The sequence below is a fragment of the Hypanus sabinus genome, unplaced genomic scaffold (assembly GCF_030144855.1).
Source record: "Hypanus sabinus isolate sHypSab1 unplaced genomic scaffold, sHypSab1.hap1 scaffold_417, whole genome shotgun sequence".
In the NCBI taxonomy this organism is placed as follows: domain Eukaryota; kingdom Metazoa; phylum Chordata; class Chondrichthyes; order Myliobatiformes; family Dasyatidae; genus Hypanus; species Hypanus sabinus.
Window position 1 is genome coordinate 34200 of NW_026781296.1, and position 18100 is coordinate 52299.

At 45.2% G+C, this 18100-nt stretch overlaps 1 protein-coding gene across 2 annotated transcripts; it reads left to right on the top strand.

Moving 5' to 3' along the window:
- Nucleotides 1–343: 343 nt before the first annotated feature.
- LOC132388817 (zinc finger protein 229-like) lies at nucleotides 344–17121 on the top strand. 2 transcript variants are annotated; one of them, XM_059961240.1, is made up of 4 exons: nucleotides 344–415; nucleotides 3947–4114; nucleotides 5225–5354; nucleotides 15041–17121. In XM_059961240.1, the coding sequence occupies exon 4, from the start codon at nucleotides 15448–15450 to the stop codon at nucleotides 16669–16671; it is 1224 nt and encodes a 407-aa protein (XP_059817223.1). In that variant the 5' UTR covers nucleotides 344–415; nucleotides 3947–4114; nucleotides 5225–5354; nucleotides 15041–15447; the 3' UTR covers nucleotides 16672–17121. The 2 variants fall into 2 exon arrangements, with proteins under 2 accessions (XP_059817223.1, XP_059817222.1); XM_059961239.1 differs by lacking the exon at nucleotides 5225–5354.
- The last annotated feature ends 979 nt before the right edge of the window (nucleotides 17122–18100 follow it).

Genomic DNA, 18100 nt, shown 5'->3' on the forward strand with positions numbered 1-18100 from the left:
TTAGTTGTTGCTTGAACTGCAGAGCTCCTTAAGCATTGTGTGTGTGTGCGTCGCTGTTTTCCAGCAACTGCAGAATCTCTTCTGTTTCATATCTGCATTTGTAAGAGGATTGTACTTTGGCATTAAATAAACGAAATGCCTGTTGATATTGAGTGTATCGTTTATGGGAGCCGCTTTCTTGGTAAAAAAAAAAAAAAACCTGCTGATTTTTCTACACACAAAACAAACTGAGGTACAGGCATGAAACCAGTGCTTGCAGAAAGTTTTAATGGCACCGGGATTACCCATAAAGCGCTGCGTGTAAAATTTCGCTGTCGCTTGAAGCACCGATCAAATGCGCAGGCGTCAAGCTTGCCGCTGTCTTGGATAACTCCGCATGCGCGCAGTACACAAAATGTCGGGAGGACCGGCAGAGGTAACAGCGGGTGCTGGGTGGGCTTTAATTGAGTGACAATTGCTGTGAACACTGAACACCGTGACTCACAAACTCGGCACAGGCCAGGTCTTTTTCCTCTCTCTCAGCCCCATGAACCGTACTCGGGCCCCGGGAGCTTCCGGCTGATCAGGGAATGGGAGCAAATAGATCTCACAGACAGAGCCGAGCTCCAGAAAACTAAATGCAGGGATCAGGAACTCGTAGAAAGGGAACAAAATCTTTCTATCAGCTGTTGAGACAATCACCTTTGTTCCGCCTCCAACCACAGCTGCCGGCAATCCAGGCAACACACACAAAATGCCGGAGGAACTCAGCATTAGTACTCTTTTCTATCGATGCTGCCTGGCCTGCTGAGTTCCTCCAGCATTTTGTATGTGTTGCTTGTTCTGCCTGCTCTTGTTCTGGCGTTTTCTACCTGTGAGGACATGCTTTGACCCATTCTGTCTGGGTACGTACTGATATCAAACACCTTTGCCCTGGGCAACAAGTAGCTTTCACATCACAAATGTGCCAGACTCCAGTGAGACAGACTACTGCCCTTCCCTTCATATTCTTTGGCATTGCCATCACCGAGTTCACCACTGTCAGCCACCTGGAGGGGGGTGGGTGTTCAGGGGAAATCTGACTTAAAGTATCATTTAGCAGGAAAATCACATACAGTGACAAGCAAAAGTTTGGTCATCCCTGGTCAAAATTTCTGTTGCTGTGAATAGCAATATAGTGAATAAAAGATGACCTGAGTTCCAAAAGGCATAAAGTTAAAGATAACACATTTTTTAATATTTTAAGCTTGATTACTTTTTCTTTTCCAACTTTTACAGTTTCAAAATAACAAAAAAAGTAAAGGGTCTGAAGCAAATGTTTGGGCACCCTGCATGACCAGTACTTAGTAACAACCCTTTGGCAAGTATCACAGCTTGTAAATGCTTTCTGTAGCCAGCTAAGAATCTTTCAATTCTTTTTTTGGGATTGTTGCACATTCTTCCTTGCAAAAAGCTTCCAGTTCTGTGAGATTCTTGAGCCGTCTTGCATGCACTGCTCTTCTGAGGTCTATCCATAGATTTTCAATGATGTTTAGATTGGGGGAATGTGAGAGCCATGGCAAAACCTTCAGCTTGCACCTATTGAGGTAGTCCATTGTGAATTTTGAGGTGTGTTTAGGATCATTATCCTGTTGTAGAAGTCATCCCGTTTTCACCTTTAGCTTTTTTTACAGATGATGTGATGTTTATTTCCAGAATTTGTGGTATTTATTTGAATTAATTCTTTCCTCTACCAGTGAAATGTTTCCTGTGCCACTGGCTGCAACACAAGCCCAAAGCATGACTGATCCATCCTCATGCTTAACAGTTGAAGAGATGTTCTTTTCATGCAATTCTGCACCCTTTTTTTCTCCAAACATACCTTTGCTCATTGCAGCCAAAAAGGTTATATATTAACTTCCGCAGTCCACAGGACTTGTTTCCAAAATGCATCAGGCTTGTTTAGATGTTCCTTTGCAAACTTCTGATGCTGAATTTTGTGGTGAAAATGGAGGAAAGGTTTTCTTCTGATGACTCTTCCATGAAGGTCATATTTGTGCTGATGTTGCTGCACAGTAGAACAGTGCACTACCACTCCAGACCTTAATCTTCGTTAAGGTCTTTTGCAGTCAAATGGAGGTTTTGATTTGCCTTTCTAGCAATCCTACAAGCAGTTCTGTGGGAAAGATTTCTTGGACGACTTCTGCCATTCCTGTTAACTGCCATTTCTTAATTATGTTACGAACTGAGGAAGCAGCTACATGAAAATGCTTTGCTATCTTCTTATAGCCTCCTCCTGCTTTGTGGCCATCAATTATTTTAATTTTCAGAGTGCTAGGCAGCTCCTTAGAGGAGCCCATGGCTGCTGATTGCTGGGAGAAGGTTTGAGGAGTCAGGGTATTTATAAAGCTTTGAAATTTTCATCACCTGGACTTTCCTGACAAAGATCATGAACAAGCCATAGCACTAACAATCTCATAAAGGTCTGAGACCTTGGTAAAAGTTATCTGAGAGCTTAAATCTCTTAGGGTCCGCAAACTTTTGCATGCTGTTCCTTTTATTTTTTTTCACTCTAAAATTACACAAAACAAAAATAATACACTCATCTTGCTTAAAATGTTGAATAGGGTGTTTCATCTTTAACTTTGACTTTTGGAGATCAGTTCATCTTCTACTCACTTAACTATTCACAGTTCTTGATCCAGGTAAAATCGACCCGGGGATTGAGCTGCTTGGGCTTATGAGGTGTTGAGTGAGTATTTCTGGTCTGGGATCAGCAGTTTGTTTCTGGAGTTCCTTTGGAAGCAAAGACTGCTAATCTGAGGAGAGGATGAGTTCCCATTCCATCCCTCACAGGGAGAGGCTATGAGTAAATGGGCAGTTCCGTGTTTACAACAGTAGAAATAGACCCTTGAGTTTGGTGTTGAACTGTGTTTGGAAATCACCCCCCCCCCCACCCACTGTCACCTGTCTGTCACTCGGCAGAAATCAAGCAGAATCTCAAGTTGCTGGAGATCTGCATTAAAAACTGAAAATGTTTGAAGTCATTCTGATGAAATATATTAACCTGAATTGTAAAGTTTGTCCTCTCAACACAGCTGTTCCGTACGTGCTGAGTGTTTCTGGTAATTCCAGTTTCTGTTTATTACATTCACCCTGGAATGGTTTATATTTCCTGAAATGGACCTGTTTTAACCTGGAAATGGAAATGGGTCATTCTGTGATAGTAGAGCAGTAAAGCAAGCACAACTTTTCTCTGTAAATTATCCTGGTACCTGTTTGTGTTCAGTACAGTTGTTGCTGACAAGATTTACAAGAATAATTACAGGAAAGATTGGCTTTATGTATGAGGAGCATTTGGTGGTTCTGGACCTGTGCTCAATGGAGTTCAGAGGGACGGTGGGGGTGGTGGGGGAGATGTATGGTTAAGTAAACCTACCGAATGCTGGAAAGCCTGGAAACAGTGGACATGGAGAGGATGTTTCCATTAGACGGACAGTGCGATCTGACAGCACAGTCTCAGAATAAAGATGCTTCCCTTTAAAACTGAGATGAGGAAAAAAAAGTGGCCAAAAGATGTCTGATCTGTGGAATTTGCTGCCGCAGAGGTTGGTTGAGGCTGCCATTTGGGTATATATATGGCAGAGATTAATATACTCATGATTGCTGAGTAACTTCAGGATTACAGGAGAAAGGCAGGAATATGGTGTTGGAATAAAAATCAGCCATGGTTGAGTGGTGGGGCAGACCAGATGGATTGAATCACCTAATTCTGTTCCTGTGTCTTATGTCTTACCATGACTGAGTGATGGCTCCATCTTATCCCATATCATTTTGTGATGTGTGAGGGACAATAAAAGATTGTTCACTGAGATCATTATATCTTCAACGTTTAAGTTTCAGTGAGTTTTGTTCTTAGTAACATTAAGCAGAAATGTCTGGTGCTCCTTTTTATTGTTAATGTGCTTCTTTATGTTTCATGTTAAAGTTAGACCTGCGGTGAGAGAGTTATTGGAAGAAAAACCCCAACTGGAAGCAAACCACGACTGAAGATGAGGGAACAGCAACAAGTGAACCTGCCCGAGGACTGAGAGCATCAACTGGAGAGAACCCATCTGACTCGGAGATTCCAGTGATTCAGTCAGGAGAAAGTTTGGTGAGTCTCATTTACTCAAACACTGGTCCTTTAGACATTACATACCTGTACAAAAGAAGGTAGGGAATAGCTGGAGTGAGACTGAATGTGCCCAGAAGTACCAGTTATGCCTCTGTCAGACCCGGTTGGAATCACTTCAGGTCTGGTAATGTGCTTCCAGCAGCCCAGCCCTTTAAAAGCTATCCCATTCTGTCAAAGTCAAATCCAGATAAAGTCACTCAGAGACCGTATGAGCACAAACTCTTTATTCGAAGCACCCGGGGCTTATTCAGTTAGTCACTCAAACAGGAAGAGTCTATGACTGTTCCCACCCAATCCACTAACTGACTAACAATTCCCCTTACACCACAGATATATCTGTCCAGATACCCACCACATAAGACAGGCTGGAGCCAAAGTTATTTACTACATGACAGCCCCTAAAGACAAATTACAAAATAGTCATAATGGCTTACACACACAGAACAGACTGAAGCTGTCCTATCTCTACATGTGAGTGCACAAGGTGATGAGCATCCTGGAACCCGAGCTAGCTTACCTCAAGAAGAAATAGGGCTCAGCATGGCTTAGAGCATCTGGTGCTCATCAGCAGTCTCTTTCAGAAAAACAGGCTGCTATTGTTTAACCAAGTGTTAACCCTTTTGCATACTTTATCACTCCCTCCTTTTGATCATTAAATGATCAACAAAGCAGTAGTTTTTTACAGAGAAAGCAACTGAGTACAGCATTGACTTATCAGTGAGTAAAAACAGCGTTCAACAGTAATTATAACAATGATATGCACAACTATTAGGCCATAATGCAATATCACGCCCCACATATTAACTAACAGGCCTTCAAAGGCCACCATTTCGAACCTTCAGTGAACCCGTTTAAATCCTGCCCTACTTTCTTCATGCTGTCAATCTCCTTGGCAGTGTGCTCAGAGAGGGATGTAACGTTAGTAGACTCATCAGGGATATAGGTGCAGCATTCTGTGTCAATATTAGCACAGGTTCCACCTTTCTCAGTGAGGATAAAATCTAAAGCCATATAATTCTGTAGGACTGTTTGCCAGATTGCAATCATCTCAGTGGATATTTCTGTTACTTGGGCCTGTGTTTCTGTCAGGGACCCTGCAGTATTGTGTCCAGCTCCTCGTGCTATAGCCAAATTGATTGGTGGATTCCTGGCTACTCCATAGGAGAGAAAAGTGATCATCCAGAATCGCTCAGTTGTTCCTCTCCGCTGCCGTGCACCTGTGAGTATGGCCAGGATGCATGTTTCCCAGTCTAGGAAGTTGTGTTTGGTGGGAGCCTGAGATACCATCCCTCAGTACACTGACAGCCACAGTCATTTCTGATAATACCACATTTCCTCACCTCACTTTCCCGGGTGTTGTTTGAGAAAGCCCAGGCTGAGAGTTCCTCACTCTGGTTGAGTAGGATTACTGACATTGGAATCATAGTTTTACCATGCTGCGGAATTTCAGCACAAACCCAGCAGGCCCCTAGTTCTACCTGTTTGGCATCGGTGTGACAGAGACACACAAATGTGTTAACATGAGGGCCCCCGGATGCTGGGGTGAGCCCTGTCAAAGACACAACCATGAACACCACTATCAGAAAATACATTTTCCTTTAGTCTGAGAGAGTCCTTCTACTCAGTTCCCTCAGTAACATGTCTGTAGTCTATTCGATGTATCCACCGAGATTGCCCCTTCAGTTTCACAGCCGTGGAGTGGTCAGTAACACCTGATATGCTCCTCTCCACCGAGATCTGAGTTTCCCTCAATCCCAGTTCTTGATCAGGACAATATTCCCCGGTTCTGTGGTGGGATAATCACTCCTCTGTGAGGAGGAGTGAAAATTCTCTTCCTTGTAAGCCTGTCGTATATGTAATGCTTGGAGAATTTTGGTTATTTTCCATCTCTTCCCCAGGGGTATCAATTTTGAATTTTGCTGGTAGAATTTCTGGGAGCAATGGACACAAGGTGGTCCCCAGGGTGTCCTTATGGACCGTCCATACATCACTTCAGCTGGTGATGACCCTGTTTTCCCCCGTCGGGTAACCTTCATGTGGAATAGGGCTAACGGTAGGTCCTTCAACCAAGTGAGGTCAGTCTCCACCGTTACTTTGGCAATTTAATCTTCAGAGTGCCATTGGCTCTTTCCACTATGGCAGCAACCCGTGGGTGGTGTACGGTAGAATTATTGCCTGATAGCTGGTTTGTTACATACCTCTTTGTTCACTTTCACCACAAAGTGTGGGCCATTGTCAGAGCTCAGCATCTCTGGCAGGCCATACCTGGGAATTATTTCCTGTAATAATACCTTCACAATAGTCATAACAGTATTATTGGGAGTTGGAATAGCTTCAGTCCATCTACTAAACACATGTATAATAACTAAGCATTATCTATAGCAATGTACTCTAGGCAATTGAATAAAATCAACTTGTAGACACGAAAAAGGTCCACCTGTCAGGGGAGTCATACCCGGGTGCTGGTTACAGGTTACCAACCATTCCCTCCTTTCCCAGGTGTGTACAATTCTGTATATAATCAACCAATATTGGTAAGAACTGTGCAGGAACACAAACCTGTCCCACTGGCGTGATCCAAAATCCTAGGTCGGGGTCTTTCTGGCACCCCATCTGGGACCACAGCTTGCACTCCTCCTCAGAGGCGTCCCCCTGAAAAATACGTACCTCCCACATGTCTGGCAAACCCGTTCTGCTTGAGTCACGGAGGATTGCTTGACGGGAGCCTGAGAGGACTACAACTATTGAGGATTGTGCAGCAATTTTCGCTGTGTAATCTGCTAAAGGATTGCGTTTAGTGACCCAGTCTGACTGGCGGGTGTGGGCCGCACATTTAATAATAGTCAAATCTCGAGGTAGCTGTAGAGCGGTGAGTAAGTTGTTTACAAAGGTAACATTACTAATGGGGTGGCCAGAGGAAGTCAGGAATCCCCATGTTCCCGAAGTCATGTACAATTCCAAATGCATAACGGGAGTCTGTGTGAACGTTCACACTTTAGTCTGTTGCTAGGATACAGGCAGGAGTCCGAGCAAACAGCTTTCTGGGTGGAGTCAGCTGCTTCAAAAGAAGCCTGCTCAGTTGTTTCACTGTCCGTTACTATCGCATAGCCAGAATATTGTTTCCCGGCTGGATCCACAAAAGAGCTTCCATCCTCACAAAACGTTGCCTCAGGGTAGAGGGCGTATTGAGGTATGGATGGGAGAATCTATCACCGTGATCCAGACGGGGCAGTTGGTGCGGCCAACTTCATGGCCTGAGGTTGCCCAGAGACGGGGTAAAATGTCTAGGGTTCGGTCAATATTAATAGAGTGTCTTACCAGATATCCCGTCTTCACCTCAGACTCCTTCCAGTATTGGAGTTGTCCCACGACCAAGTTTTGCCAGTCTCCCTCGTTGCTGGAGGCTTGTTACATCAAAATGTAGGCAAGGAACCCTAGGGTCTTTGGTTTGAACCCAAGGCAAACCCTAAAGGTGGCGTGGGGAACAACCAGTCCTGTGTGTCACCAAAGGAAATCTGGAACTTCGGCCAGAAATACACTGCCCTCGTTTCCTTTAACCTCCCCAATCACCGTGACTGGGAAATTCTGTCCCTCGAGGGGAGCATAACACTGGCTTTGCTCAGTTGAGCACCCCGGAGGGTCACAGCACAGAGTCACATGAGAGCCAGCCGGGGGCAGACACAGTGGAGTCCAGATTAAGTGCCACCACTGGGAGTTCAGAAACTGGGGAAGCTGTTCGATAGTCCCAGGGTGATACCCTTGTCCGTGCATAGAATCTCAACTTCCAATGGACAGAGCAAGTCTCTCCCTGCAAAACTACACCCCTGACTGGTGGTGACTGTAACTGAAACCTCACACTGGTTCCCCGGGAATTCCACCTGCAGTGGCTGGGTACGTGAATACGTACAATCCATTCATTCAAACCCAAACAGAGTGATTGTCGCGTCTGATAGCTGAAATCCCTTTTCTGATACTATTTCCTGATTGAGAGTGGTTGTGGTTGCCCCCACATCAATCGTAAACGGAACAGGAATTCAAGCAACTTGCAATGTTACATTGGGCTCTTCCTGAGGGGTGGTACTCACGGTAGGAAGCATCTTTGATTGTCAATTTCTAAACAGGTTGTTGTCCCCACCTGTCCCTTGGTAGGTGTTTGTTCCCATTTCTTATCCCCAGATACAGCACACAATGTCAGGTCCCAATAATATGTCAAAGCTCACCGCATTCGATTTCGATCATTGTCAGGCCAATCCATATTATTTGTTTTAATCACGTTGGCTATCTCAGTTGGTAAGCATTGGAGCAGTAAGGTGTTAAACTGGGGAACAGATTCCCATCATTAAAGACTCGGTCTCCTGCGAAAGTGCCGTAGCAGGCCACAAATCACTCCCAATAGTCTATTCCCGATTCCCCAGGCTTAGGTTTGCATTCAAGAACTTCAGTGATGTTTACAGGTTGCTAGAGAGCCCTTTCCAAGGCTTGAATAATCCGGTCTGTCTGTTCATTCTCATTATGGTTTCCTGCCTGTAACTCCTGTTAGGTTTGGTATCACAATTCTGCCTTCCATTTCCGCCCCTCATCAGCTAAGAGTGTCACCCATCAGAGTCCGAATAAATCTTGCAGAGTCACATTAAATATTTGGTTAGTACTGTGGACAGACTGAGCAAACTCTGCTGGTTTTTCTTTTCTATCTGGGACCTGATTCATGATCATTATCATTTCTTGAAGCTTCCAGGGTGCATACACAGGAATCACTGAGGACTGTCCCTCCTCCAGCTGGTGGACTGGGCAGCATTTGGGTGTGCAATTGCCTTCAGAACCATAGAACATTACAGCACAGAAACAGGCCTTTTAGCCCTTCTTGGCTGTGCCGAACCATTTTTCTGCCTAGTCCCACTGACCTGCACCTGGGCCATATCCCTCCGTACCCCTCTCATCCATGTACCTGTCCAAGTTTCTCTTAAATGTCAAAAGTGAGCCCACATTCACCACTTCATCTGGCAGCTCATTCCACACTCCCCCAACTCCCTGCCTGAAGAAGACCCCCATTGATGTTCCCTTTAAACTTTTTCCTCCTTCACCCTTAATCCATGACCTCTAGTTTTTTTTTTTCCGCCTGGCCTCAGTGGGAAAAGCCTGCTAGCATTCACTCAATCTATACCCATCATAATTTTATACACCTCTATCAAATCACCCCAAATTCCCCTATGCTTCAGAGAATAAAGTCCTAACCTATTCAACCTTTCACAATAACTTGGTTTCTCAAGTCCCGGAAACATCCTTGCAAACCTTCTGTGCACTCTTTCAATCTTATTAATACACCTCCTGTAATTAGGTGACCAAAACTGCACTGTATACTCCAAATTCTGTCTCACCAATGTCTTATACAACCTCACCATTACATTCCAACTCTTATACTCAATACTTTGATTTATAAAGGCCAATGTACCAATAGCTCTCTTTACAGCTTGTGATGCCACTTTTAGGGAATTATGTATCAAATAACAAATAACAATGGACCCAGCACTGATCCCTGTGGCACACCACAATTCACAGGCCTCCAATCAGAGTAGCAATCCTCCACTACCACTCTCTGGCTTCTTCCATTGAGCCAATGTCTTTGTGGAGCCATTAACTCTGGGGTTCTATTGGATCCTTCCCTCCCCGTCTCGGAATAGTCATCGGTATTCCCTTTCTGAATCTCAGGGTATAGGGACCTCCCCCTTCCCTGCTGCCACTGTTTTACCCGAGCAGCCACCGTATCTGAGTACTGGGAGGATTGGGGTTCGGGAGCACCGGGTGCACTCGGCTCCTGGCTGGGTGTTGGGGCAGGGTGTATGGTGGGTGCCCACACCTCAGTCACTGTCCTCAAACAGGGTCAGTATGCCAGACATGGGTTCGGGATCTCTTGTTTCCCTACCAGTTCGAACTTCAGACTGACATTCCTGCCATTCTGTCCTATCTAGGCTGGGCTCGCTTTGCTTATGTTGTTTTTCCTGCTCTTGTTTTCTGCGTCTATCCACCCATTCACGCTCGGCTTTTAGCGTCTCCCAACCTTTGGCGTTCCTCCTGCTGTACGTACCTCTACCCTTCGTCACATGCATTATTCCTCCAACTTGCTAATAATGTACCATTCACCTCTGCATCTGCCTTATCCTTCCATTCCCTTTCCAACAATTTCCACTTCTTTCCACTGTTCTTATTCCATATCAAATTTACTGCTTGTTCTCATGAGGTAATATCCCAGGTTCCCCCCCAGTGGCCAGATTTTGTTCCCCAATTTCTTATTCAGCGCTGCAATCTTTTTCCTTGTCTGGAAAACTCTCACACATTGTGTCGGGCTGCTCCTGGCACACTCGTATCAATCGACTGCAATTGACCCATGTTCTCTAAGTAATTTACCCGGCACAAAGCCCCCTGCTTAATTAACAAACTGATAAATTTACCCGGCTGGCACCTCCTGTCCACATAATAAATTTACCTGGCTGACACTTCATGCTCATTTAATAAATTTACCCGGCTGGCACTTCATGCTCATTTAATAAATTTACCCGGCTGGCACTTCATGCTCATTTAATTAATTTACCCGGCTGGCACTTCATGCTCATTTAATAAATTTACCCGGCTGGCACTTCATGCTCATTTAACAAATTTACCCGGCTGGCACTTCATGCTCATTTAATTAATTTACCTGGCACGTCTGCCTCCTGCCCACTTAGTAATATTTAGCCTCCCTTAGAAGCGTCTCCCAACAGATTCTTTCCCAATCCCTTCAAGGTATGTGATCACCTTGGGCGAGGGTCCATTCCTTGAAAGGAACTAATGGAGAGCGACGAAAGGTAAAATACCTATTGGGTGCCCAGTCGATCTCCACATTCCCCAGAGTGGTCCAGCCACTTACTCAGCCTCTCTGCTTGGCACTCCCTATATTGGGACCCTGTTCATGATGCCAAATGTTAAAGTTGAACCTGAATAAAACTTGGGAGACTAGGTTCTTATCGTCACCACGGTTTATTGCGCATTCTCCTGCAGGAGTTTGAGACGCACGTCAAAGGGAAGGCACGTAAGCACTGCCATCATCTGGCAAGTGGACTGACTTAGTCAAGTTACAGCCGTGTATTTATACATGAACCCAGACATTTATGCATAGTAAGCCCTAAACATTACTTTTGCAAGATGTTATTTGAACTGGTATGCCCACCAGGTCTGTTGGCGCAAAACTTAATTACGTAGATAAGAGAGTTCGCTAAATGAAGGTTTTAATTACAGATGGATATACTGTCCAGACCTTATCAGTTATTCCCTTTGCAAGGCCCTGACTTAATTACAGACAGATGTTCATTCCTGTCCTTTTCAGCCAGTCCTCCTTCCTTGACTCAAACGAGGGTACAATGTATAATGTTATCAGCTAACGAAGATACAATGCATAATATTATCAGCTCTCAGTGAGTCTCTCTGCATGCCACAGAGAACTGGTAATGAGCCTGTCTTAGCAAACCACTAAACACAGAGTTTACTTCAGTTCAAAAATTCCTATTCAGTCCCTAATATTCTTTTAGCCAGAGGTTACATAGGTTCAAAATATTTTTTTTTGTATATATCCTTAATTCCTCAGGAGGGTTCACGGGAAATATTTATGTCCATTTTAGAAACTGATGTTCCCTGTGTGTATTGTGGTGATGCAAAAGTTGCTGGAGAATTTACAAGAGGGAAGAAGTGGAGTGATATTTGGAACTCCGACTTTTTAAACCATAATTTAGCAAACAATCCACTTATGGACAATATGCAAGAGCTTTGGTGAGAAAACGCTTCATTACCCATTACAGGCCTGCTATAGAGTGTGAGAGAGCAGACAAACTCAGTCGAACCTGTTACGTATCCCGTAACTGGATAACTTACCAGCAAAGATAGAGAGGTCCGTTGAAGTCTGATGTCACTATTTTCAAACGGTTTTATTTATAAAGCGGCACAAAAGTAAGGTTAATACAAACATTCAGATAATGCACGTTGTCAATACTCAATCTAAAGCGCGGGTGTAGTAATAATCATCATTAAAAAATAATCTAGACTGTTGTCTAGGGGATAATATATTGTCTGTTGCAAATATAAAAGTCACTCAGAAGTCTGCAGACTTTAGCCTTTCGGGGTTTCACATGTTTTAGAGGGATCGGTGAAAAACGAAAAAAAACTTGCCCGGGTCTTTATGAAGTCACTCCGTAAAATCAGGGGAACGTGGTTTCCCCGTTGTTAGTTCAAAGTCCTTCTCGGTATTATCAGCCACCCGCTCCCCAGGCAAAGGAGTTAGGAGCGCACATGGCGTTGAGTGACTTCCAGCTATTACGGGAGCCTTGAGCGAGGGTGTCCTTCTGGTGCGTCGCTGGGGTACTGCCTCCTGCAGTCCCCTTTTATCTTGACTTGCAGAGTTGTAGATGTCCATCAAAGTAGGGTGATGCAATCCCCACCCCCACATTGCCCGAGAGTGTCCATATCCATGGTAGCTGTCACGTAGCAGGGACATGCACGTCACACAGGTGCCTCTAAGAACAATGGCCAAAACCGTTGCATTGTCTCTCACTTCCTGGCTCCGAGACCCTAATTAATAGCAATCTTGCGATTCTCCGGAAGGAAGGGGCTGCTCCCGCCCCTTCGGCCCCTCAGAGCTGTGGTACATTCATAACAAACCCAGAGGAGATCAAAGTTCTTATTGCCAGTGATTTGCTAGCTGTTAAAATGAATACCTCAGTACATAATAATCACGATGCACATTATGCAGGAACAGTTTGTGGTCGTGATGAATTGGGTCCCCAATATCCTTTGGGCCCCTTTTAAACACCTGTCAGTGTAAATACCCTGACTCATGGGATGTTCACATCTACAGATGCACTGGGCTGTCTGCATCACTCTCTGCAGGTTCCTGAGATTGAAGGAAGTACAGTTCACATATCAGGCAGTGATGCAGTCAGTCAGGATGCTCTCAATTGTCTCCCTGTAAAAAAGCACTTAGGATTTGGGGCCCATAACAAACTTCTTCAACCATCTGAGGTGTAAAAGGGGCTCCTGTGCGCTTTTCACAACACAGCCGGTATGAACAGACCATCTGAGATCCTTGTTGATGTTTGTACTCAGGAACTTAAAGCTGTTCACCCTCTCAACACCAGATCCATTGATGTCAATAGGGGCTAGCCTTTCTCCATTCCTTCTGTAATCCACAATCAGCTCCTTTGGTCTTGTGACAATCAGGGAAAGGTTGTTTTCTTGACACCAGTCAGATATTGTTCAGACCTCAGATAAGAGTCAGCAATCAAATGGTCAAGCATGGTATGAATGTGCTGAGCTGCATTTATCACAATTCAAGAAGCATCGTAGGAAAGCCAGATGAGCTGAGGACAGGGAATTATGATATTGTAGCCATTATTGGGACTTGGTTGCACCCAACAGTCTGAGGGATTTAGAGGAACAAATTTCCAGATTAGAGGAACAAATTTTGCTGTTTTCTGGCCAAGGAGTACTTGGTAAGTGGGAGGCCTTCAGAAGTGTAACTTTGAGGGTGTAGAGTTTGTACGTGCCTTACAAAATAAAAGTTGAAAGGTGACTGGGGCAGGAAACCTTGGTTTTCAAGAGGTATTGAGGCCCCAGATATTTTGTTCCTCTAAATGCCTCAGACTGTTGGGTGCTACCAAGACTCATTAATGACTAAAATATCATGATTCCACGCACTGAGCTCATCTGACTTTCTTTACTTGTCTTCAGTTGGTTTCCAAAAGCTTCCCAATAGTTTTTGCTCTTTCGTTTGCCCTCTGTTTTGCTTTTTTGTTTGCTTTGGCTTCTCATTTCAGCCACAGTTGTGTCCTCCTGCCTTTCCAATGCTTTCACTTCTTTGGGATGTATCAATCACTCAGCTCCCAAATTGCTCCCAGACACTCCAGCCATTGCTGCTCCGTTGTCACTCCTACCTTTTCCCTTCCAAACAAGTTTGGCCAGCTTCTCTGTCACAGAAATGTGGAGAAGTTCAGTACGGAAACAGGCTATTTGGCCCATATAGCCAATGCTGAAAAAACATTTAAGCTGTCAAATGCAACTATCTGCACCGGGACAATCACTCTCCATACCCCTACCATCCAGGCTCCCATCCAAACTTCTTTTAAATGCTGAAAACGAGCTCATATTCACCGATTGTGCTGACATCTCATTCCAGTCTCACACAACCATTTCAGTGAAGTCTATTTCCACACGCTCCCATTAAATTTTTACCTTCACCACTTACATCACCGCACCCAACCTCAGTGGAAAATGCTGCTCACGTTTACCCTATCTGTACACAAATAATTTTGTATACTTTGAACAAAACCTGAAAGCAATGTATGGTTCCCTTGTTTATGTTCAGAGCGTATTTCAGATGAAAAGATGATGAGGGGCATTGATTGCATGGATAGTCAGAGGCTATTTCCCAGGTTTAAAATGGCTAACATGAGGGGCAGTTTTAAGGTGCTTGGAAATGGATGCTGCGGGGCTGTCAGGGGTAATTTTTTTTACACAGAGGGTGATGGGTGCGTGGAATGCACTGCCAGATGTTTGTGTGATAGTGTTTCAGTTACTGTGGGGTCGGGCACCCATGCAGCTCAGTGGGAACAGGGAATAATATCAATGGAGAGAGTCAGACTGAGCCAGGTCACAGATTGGAGATGGCAGAAATGCCCCATTCTTGCTGAGACAGGAAAAGCATCAGAGAATTTGCTGCTCATTCCAGATACCAGCACTGTTCCCAGTTAGATGATGACTTCTCTCTCCAACTTGGGTTGAACTTCACTCTAACGGTGTGATGCCAGATCACACCTTGACAAATCGGTGATCTCATCTGAAATGTTGTACTTCACCCATTGATGGATTTTGTAAATTTTTTTACAGGTTAAAAATGACAAGGAATTTGTCTACGGGAATCTCAAACAGATCACGTCAGGTTTGCTGTCTCTATCCAGATATTTAAGACGAGGAGCAAGGGATTCATTCAACCTTCCTTCCTGCTCAGACTGTGTGGAGGGATTCATTTGCTCATCTGACCGACTGGCACACCCGTTATTTTACACAAGAGAGAGTCCGTTCATATTCTCAGACTGTGGGAAGGGATTCACTCGGTCATCTCAACTGAAGGAACATCAGCGGGTTCACACTGGCCAAGGCCATTCATCTGTTTTGTGGGTGAGAAGGGATTCAGTCACTCTTCTCAGCTGTGGACACACCAGTCAGTTCACACTGGGCAGAGGCTGGTCATCTGCTGAATTTGTGGGGAAGGATTCACTCGGTCATCTGATCTAATGGCTCATCAGCGAGTTCGCACTGGGGAGAGGCCATTCACCTGCTCGGACTGTGGGAAGGGATTCAAATACTCATCTAAACTGAAGGAACACCAGCGAGTTCACACTGGAGAGAAGCCGTTCACCTGCTCAGACTGCGGGAAGAGATTCACTCGTTCATCCACCCTAATGGCACACCGGCGAGTTCACACCGGGGAGCGGCCGTTCACCTGCTCAGACTGTGGGAAGGGATTCACTTGCTCATCTAAACTGAAGGAACATCAGCGAGTTCACACTGGAGAGAAGCCGTTCAGCTGCTCAGACTGTGGGAAGGAATTCACTCGGTCATCCGACCTACTGACACACAGGTCAGTTCACACTGGGGAGAGGCCGTTCACCTGCTCGGACTGTGGGAAGGGATTCACTTGGTCATCGGACCTACTGGTACACCAGCGAGTTCACACTGGAGAGAGGCCGTTCACCTGCTCAGACTGCGGGAAGGGATTCACTTGCTCATCCCAACTGAAGGTACATCAGAGAGTTCACACTGGGGAGAGGCCGTTCACCTGCTCAGAGTGTGGGAAGAGATTCACTCGGTCATCTGAACTACTGGTACACAAGTCAGTTCACACTGGGGTCAGGCTGTTCACCTGCTCGGACTGCGGGAAGGGATTCACTCGGTCATCCACCCTAATGGCACACCAGCGATTTCACACCGGGGAGCGGCCATTCACGTGCTCAGACTGTGGAAAGGGATTCCCTTGCTCATCTAACCTGAAGGAGCATCAGAGAATTCACACTGGAGAGAGGCCGTTCTCTTGCTCAGACTGTGGGAAGGCATTCATTTCGTCATCTAAACTGAAGGTACATCAGCGAATTCACACTGGGGAGAGGCCATTCACCTGCTCAGACTGCGGGAAGGGATTCACTCAGTCATCTGACCTACTGGTACACCAGTCAGTTCACACTGGAGAGAGGCCGTTCACCTGCTCAGACTGCGGGAAGGGATTCACTCGGTCATCCAAACTACTGGTACACCAGCGAATTCACACTGGCGAGAAGCCGTTCAACTGTTCAGTCTGTGGGATGAGATTCAGTCAGTCATCCACCCTACAGAGACATCAGCGAGTTCACACTGGGGAGAAGTCGTTCACCTGCTCAGTCTGTGGGAGGAGATTCACTCGGTCATCCCACCTACTAAGTCATCAGCGAGTTCACACGGGAGAGACTGTTCACCTGCTGTGAATGTGGGAAAGAATTCATATGGTCATCTTGACTACAGAGACACCAGCAAGTTCACACCAGTGGTAGAGGCTGTCCACCTGCTCAGACACTGGGAGGAGTTTCTCTCAGCCTTCTCAATCAAATGTGCATGATTGAGTTCAGGCTGGGTACAGGCCGTTCACCTGCTGTGAATGTGGGAAGGGATTCACTCAGTAACCTAACCTTGTGACACACTACTGGGTTCACACTGGGGAGAAAGTTTCATGAAGCTTCATCCTGGATATTTGTCCATCACCATTGCTGAATGCAATTTCAACAGTGACTATCGGTGCTGAACTCTGCAATTATTGCTGCTGCTCACCACATCCAGTTCTTCACACTGGTCACTGGGTGACTGGGAGGAGTTTCTTCTGGATATTCACCTTTAATGGGACTAGAGTTTACAGTCTGGATCTGGGAAAAATAAATCAGTTCAATTTTAAACTCTGTCTCCGGTACTTAGTGAATGTATAATACACCTAGTGTACAGTAGAGAAGTTATAACAGTGTACAGTAGAGAGTCAACTCAGGCCAGCTGTGCCCTGCCAGTGATTCTATTCCATGACAGTTTGTTTCAATCCTCCCCTGTTGTTCATCTCTCGCTCTCCCTGTGTTAATGGGTTTCAAACAGTCACCACTCCATGGGTGAAGATGTTCCCCTTGAATTCTCTGTAGACTGAAGAAGTCAAGCTGACTACAGTTCTATCTGACTATTTCCTCATCCTTCAAATCTCTGGGCTGAGGAGGAATGATATTGGTAGTTAACCCCCTTATTCATGCCTCATTTCCACATTATGGGTTATCTTTCCTGCTTCTAAAGGTTTAAGATAGAAACATTGAAAACTTACGGCACAATACAAGCCCTTTGATCCACAAAGTTGTGCCGAACGTGTTCCTACCCAAGAAATTACTAGGGTTACCCATAGCCCTCTATTTTTCCAAGCTCCATGTACCTATCCAGGAGTCTCCTAAAAGACCCTATTGTATCCACCTCCACCACTGTTGCCAGCATGCACTATGCACTCACTGTGTTTAAAAAAAAATTACCCCTGACATCTCCTCTGTACATACTTCCAAGCATCTTAAACCTGTGCTATCTTGTGGCAGCCATTTCATGCCCTGGGAAAAAGCCTCTGATTATCTGCATGATCAATGCCTCTCATCATCTTATACACCTCCATTAGGTTACCTCTCATCCTCCGTCTCTCCAATGAGAAAAGGCCAAGTTCCCTCAACCTGTTTTCACAAGGCATGCTCCCCACTCCAGGCAACATCCTTGTAAATCTCCTCAGCACTTTCTATGGTTCCTACATCCTCCCTGTAGTGAGGCAACTAGAACTGAGCACAGTACTCGTGTGGTCTGACCAGGGTCCTATATAGCTGCAACATTACCTTTCGGCTCCTAAATTCA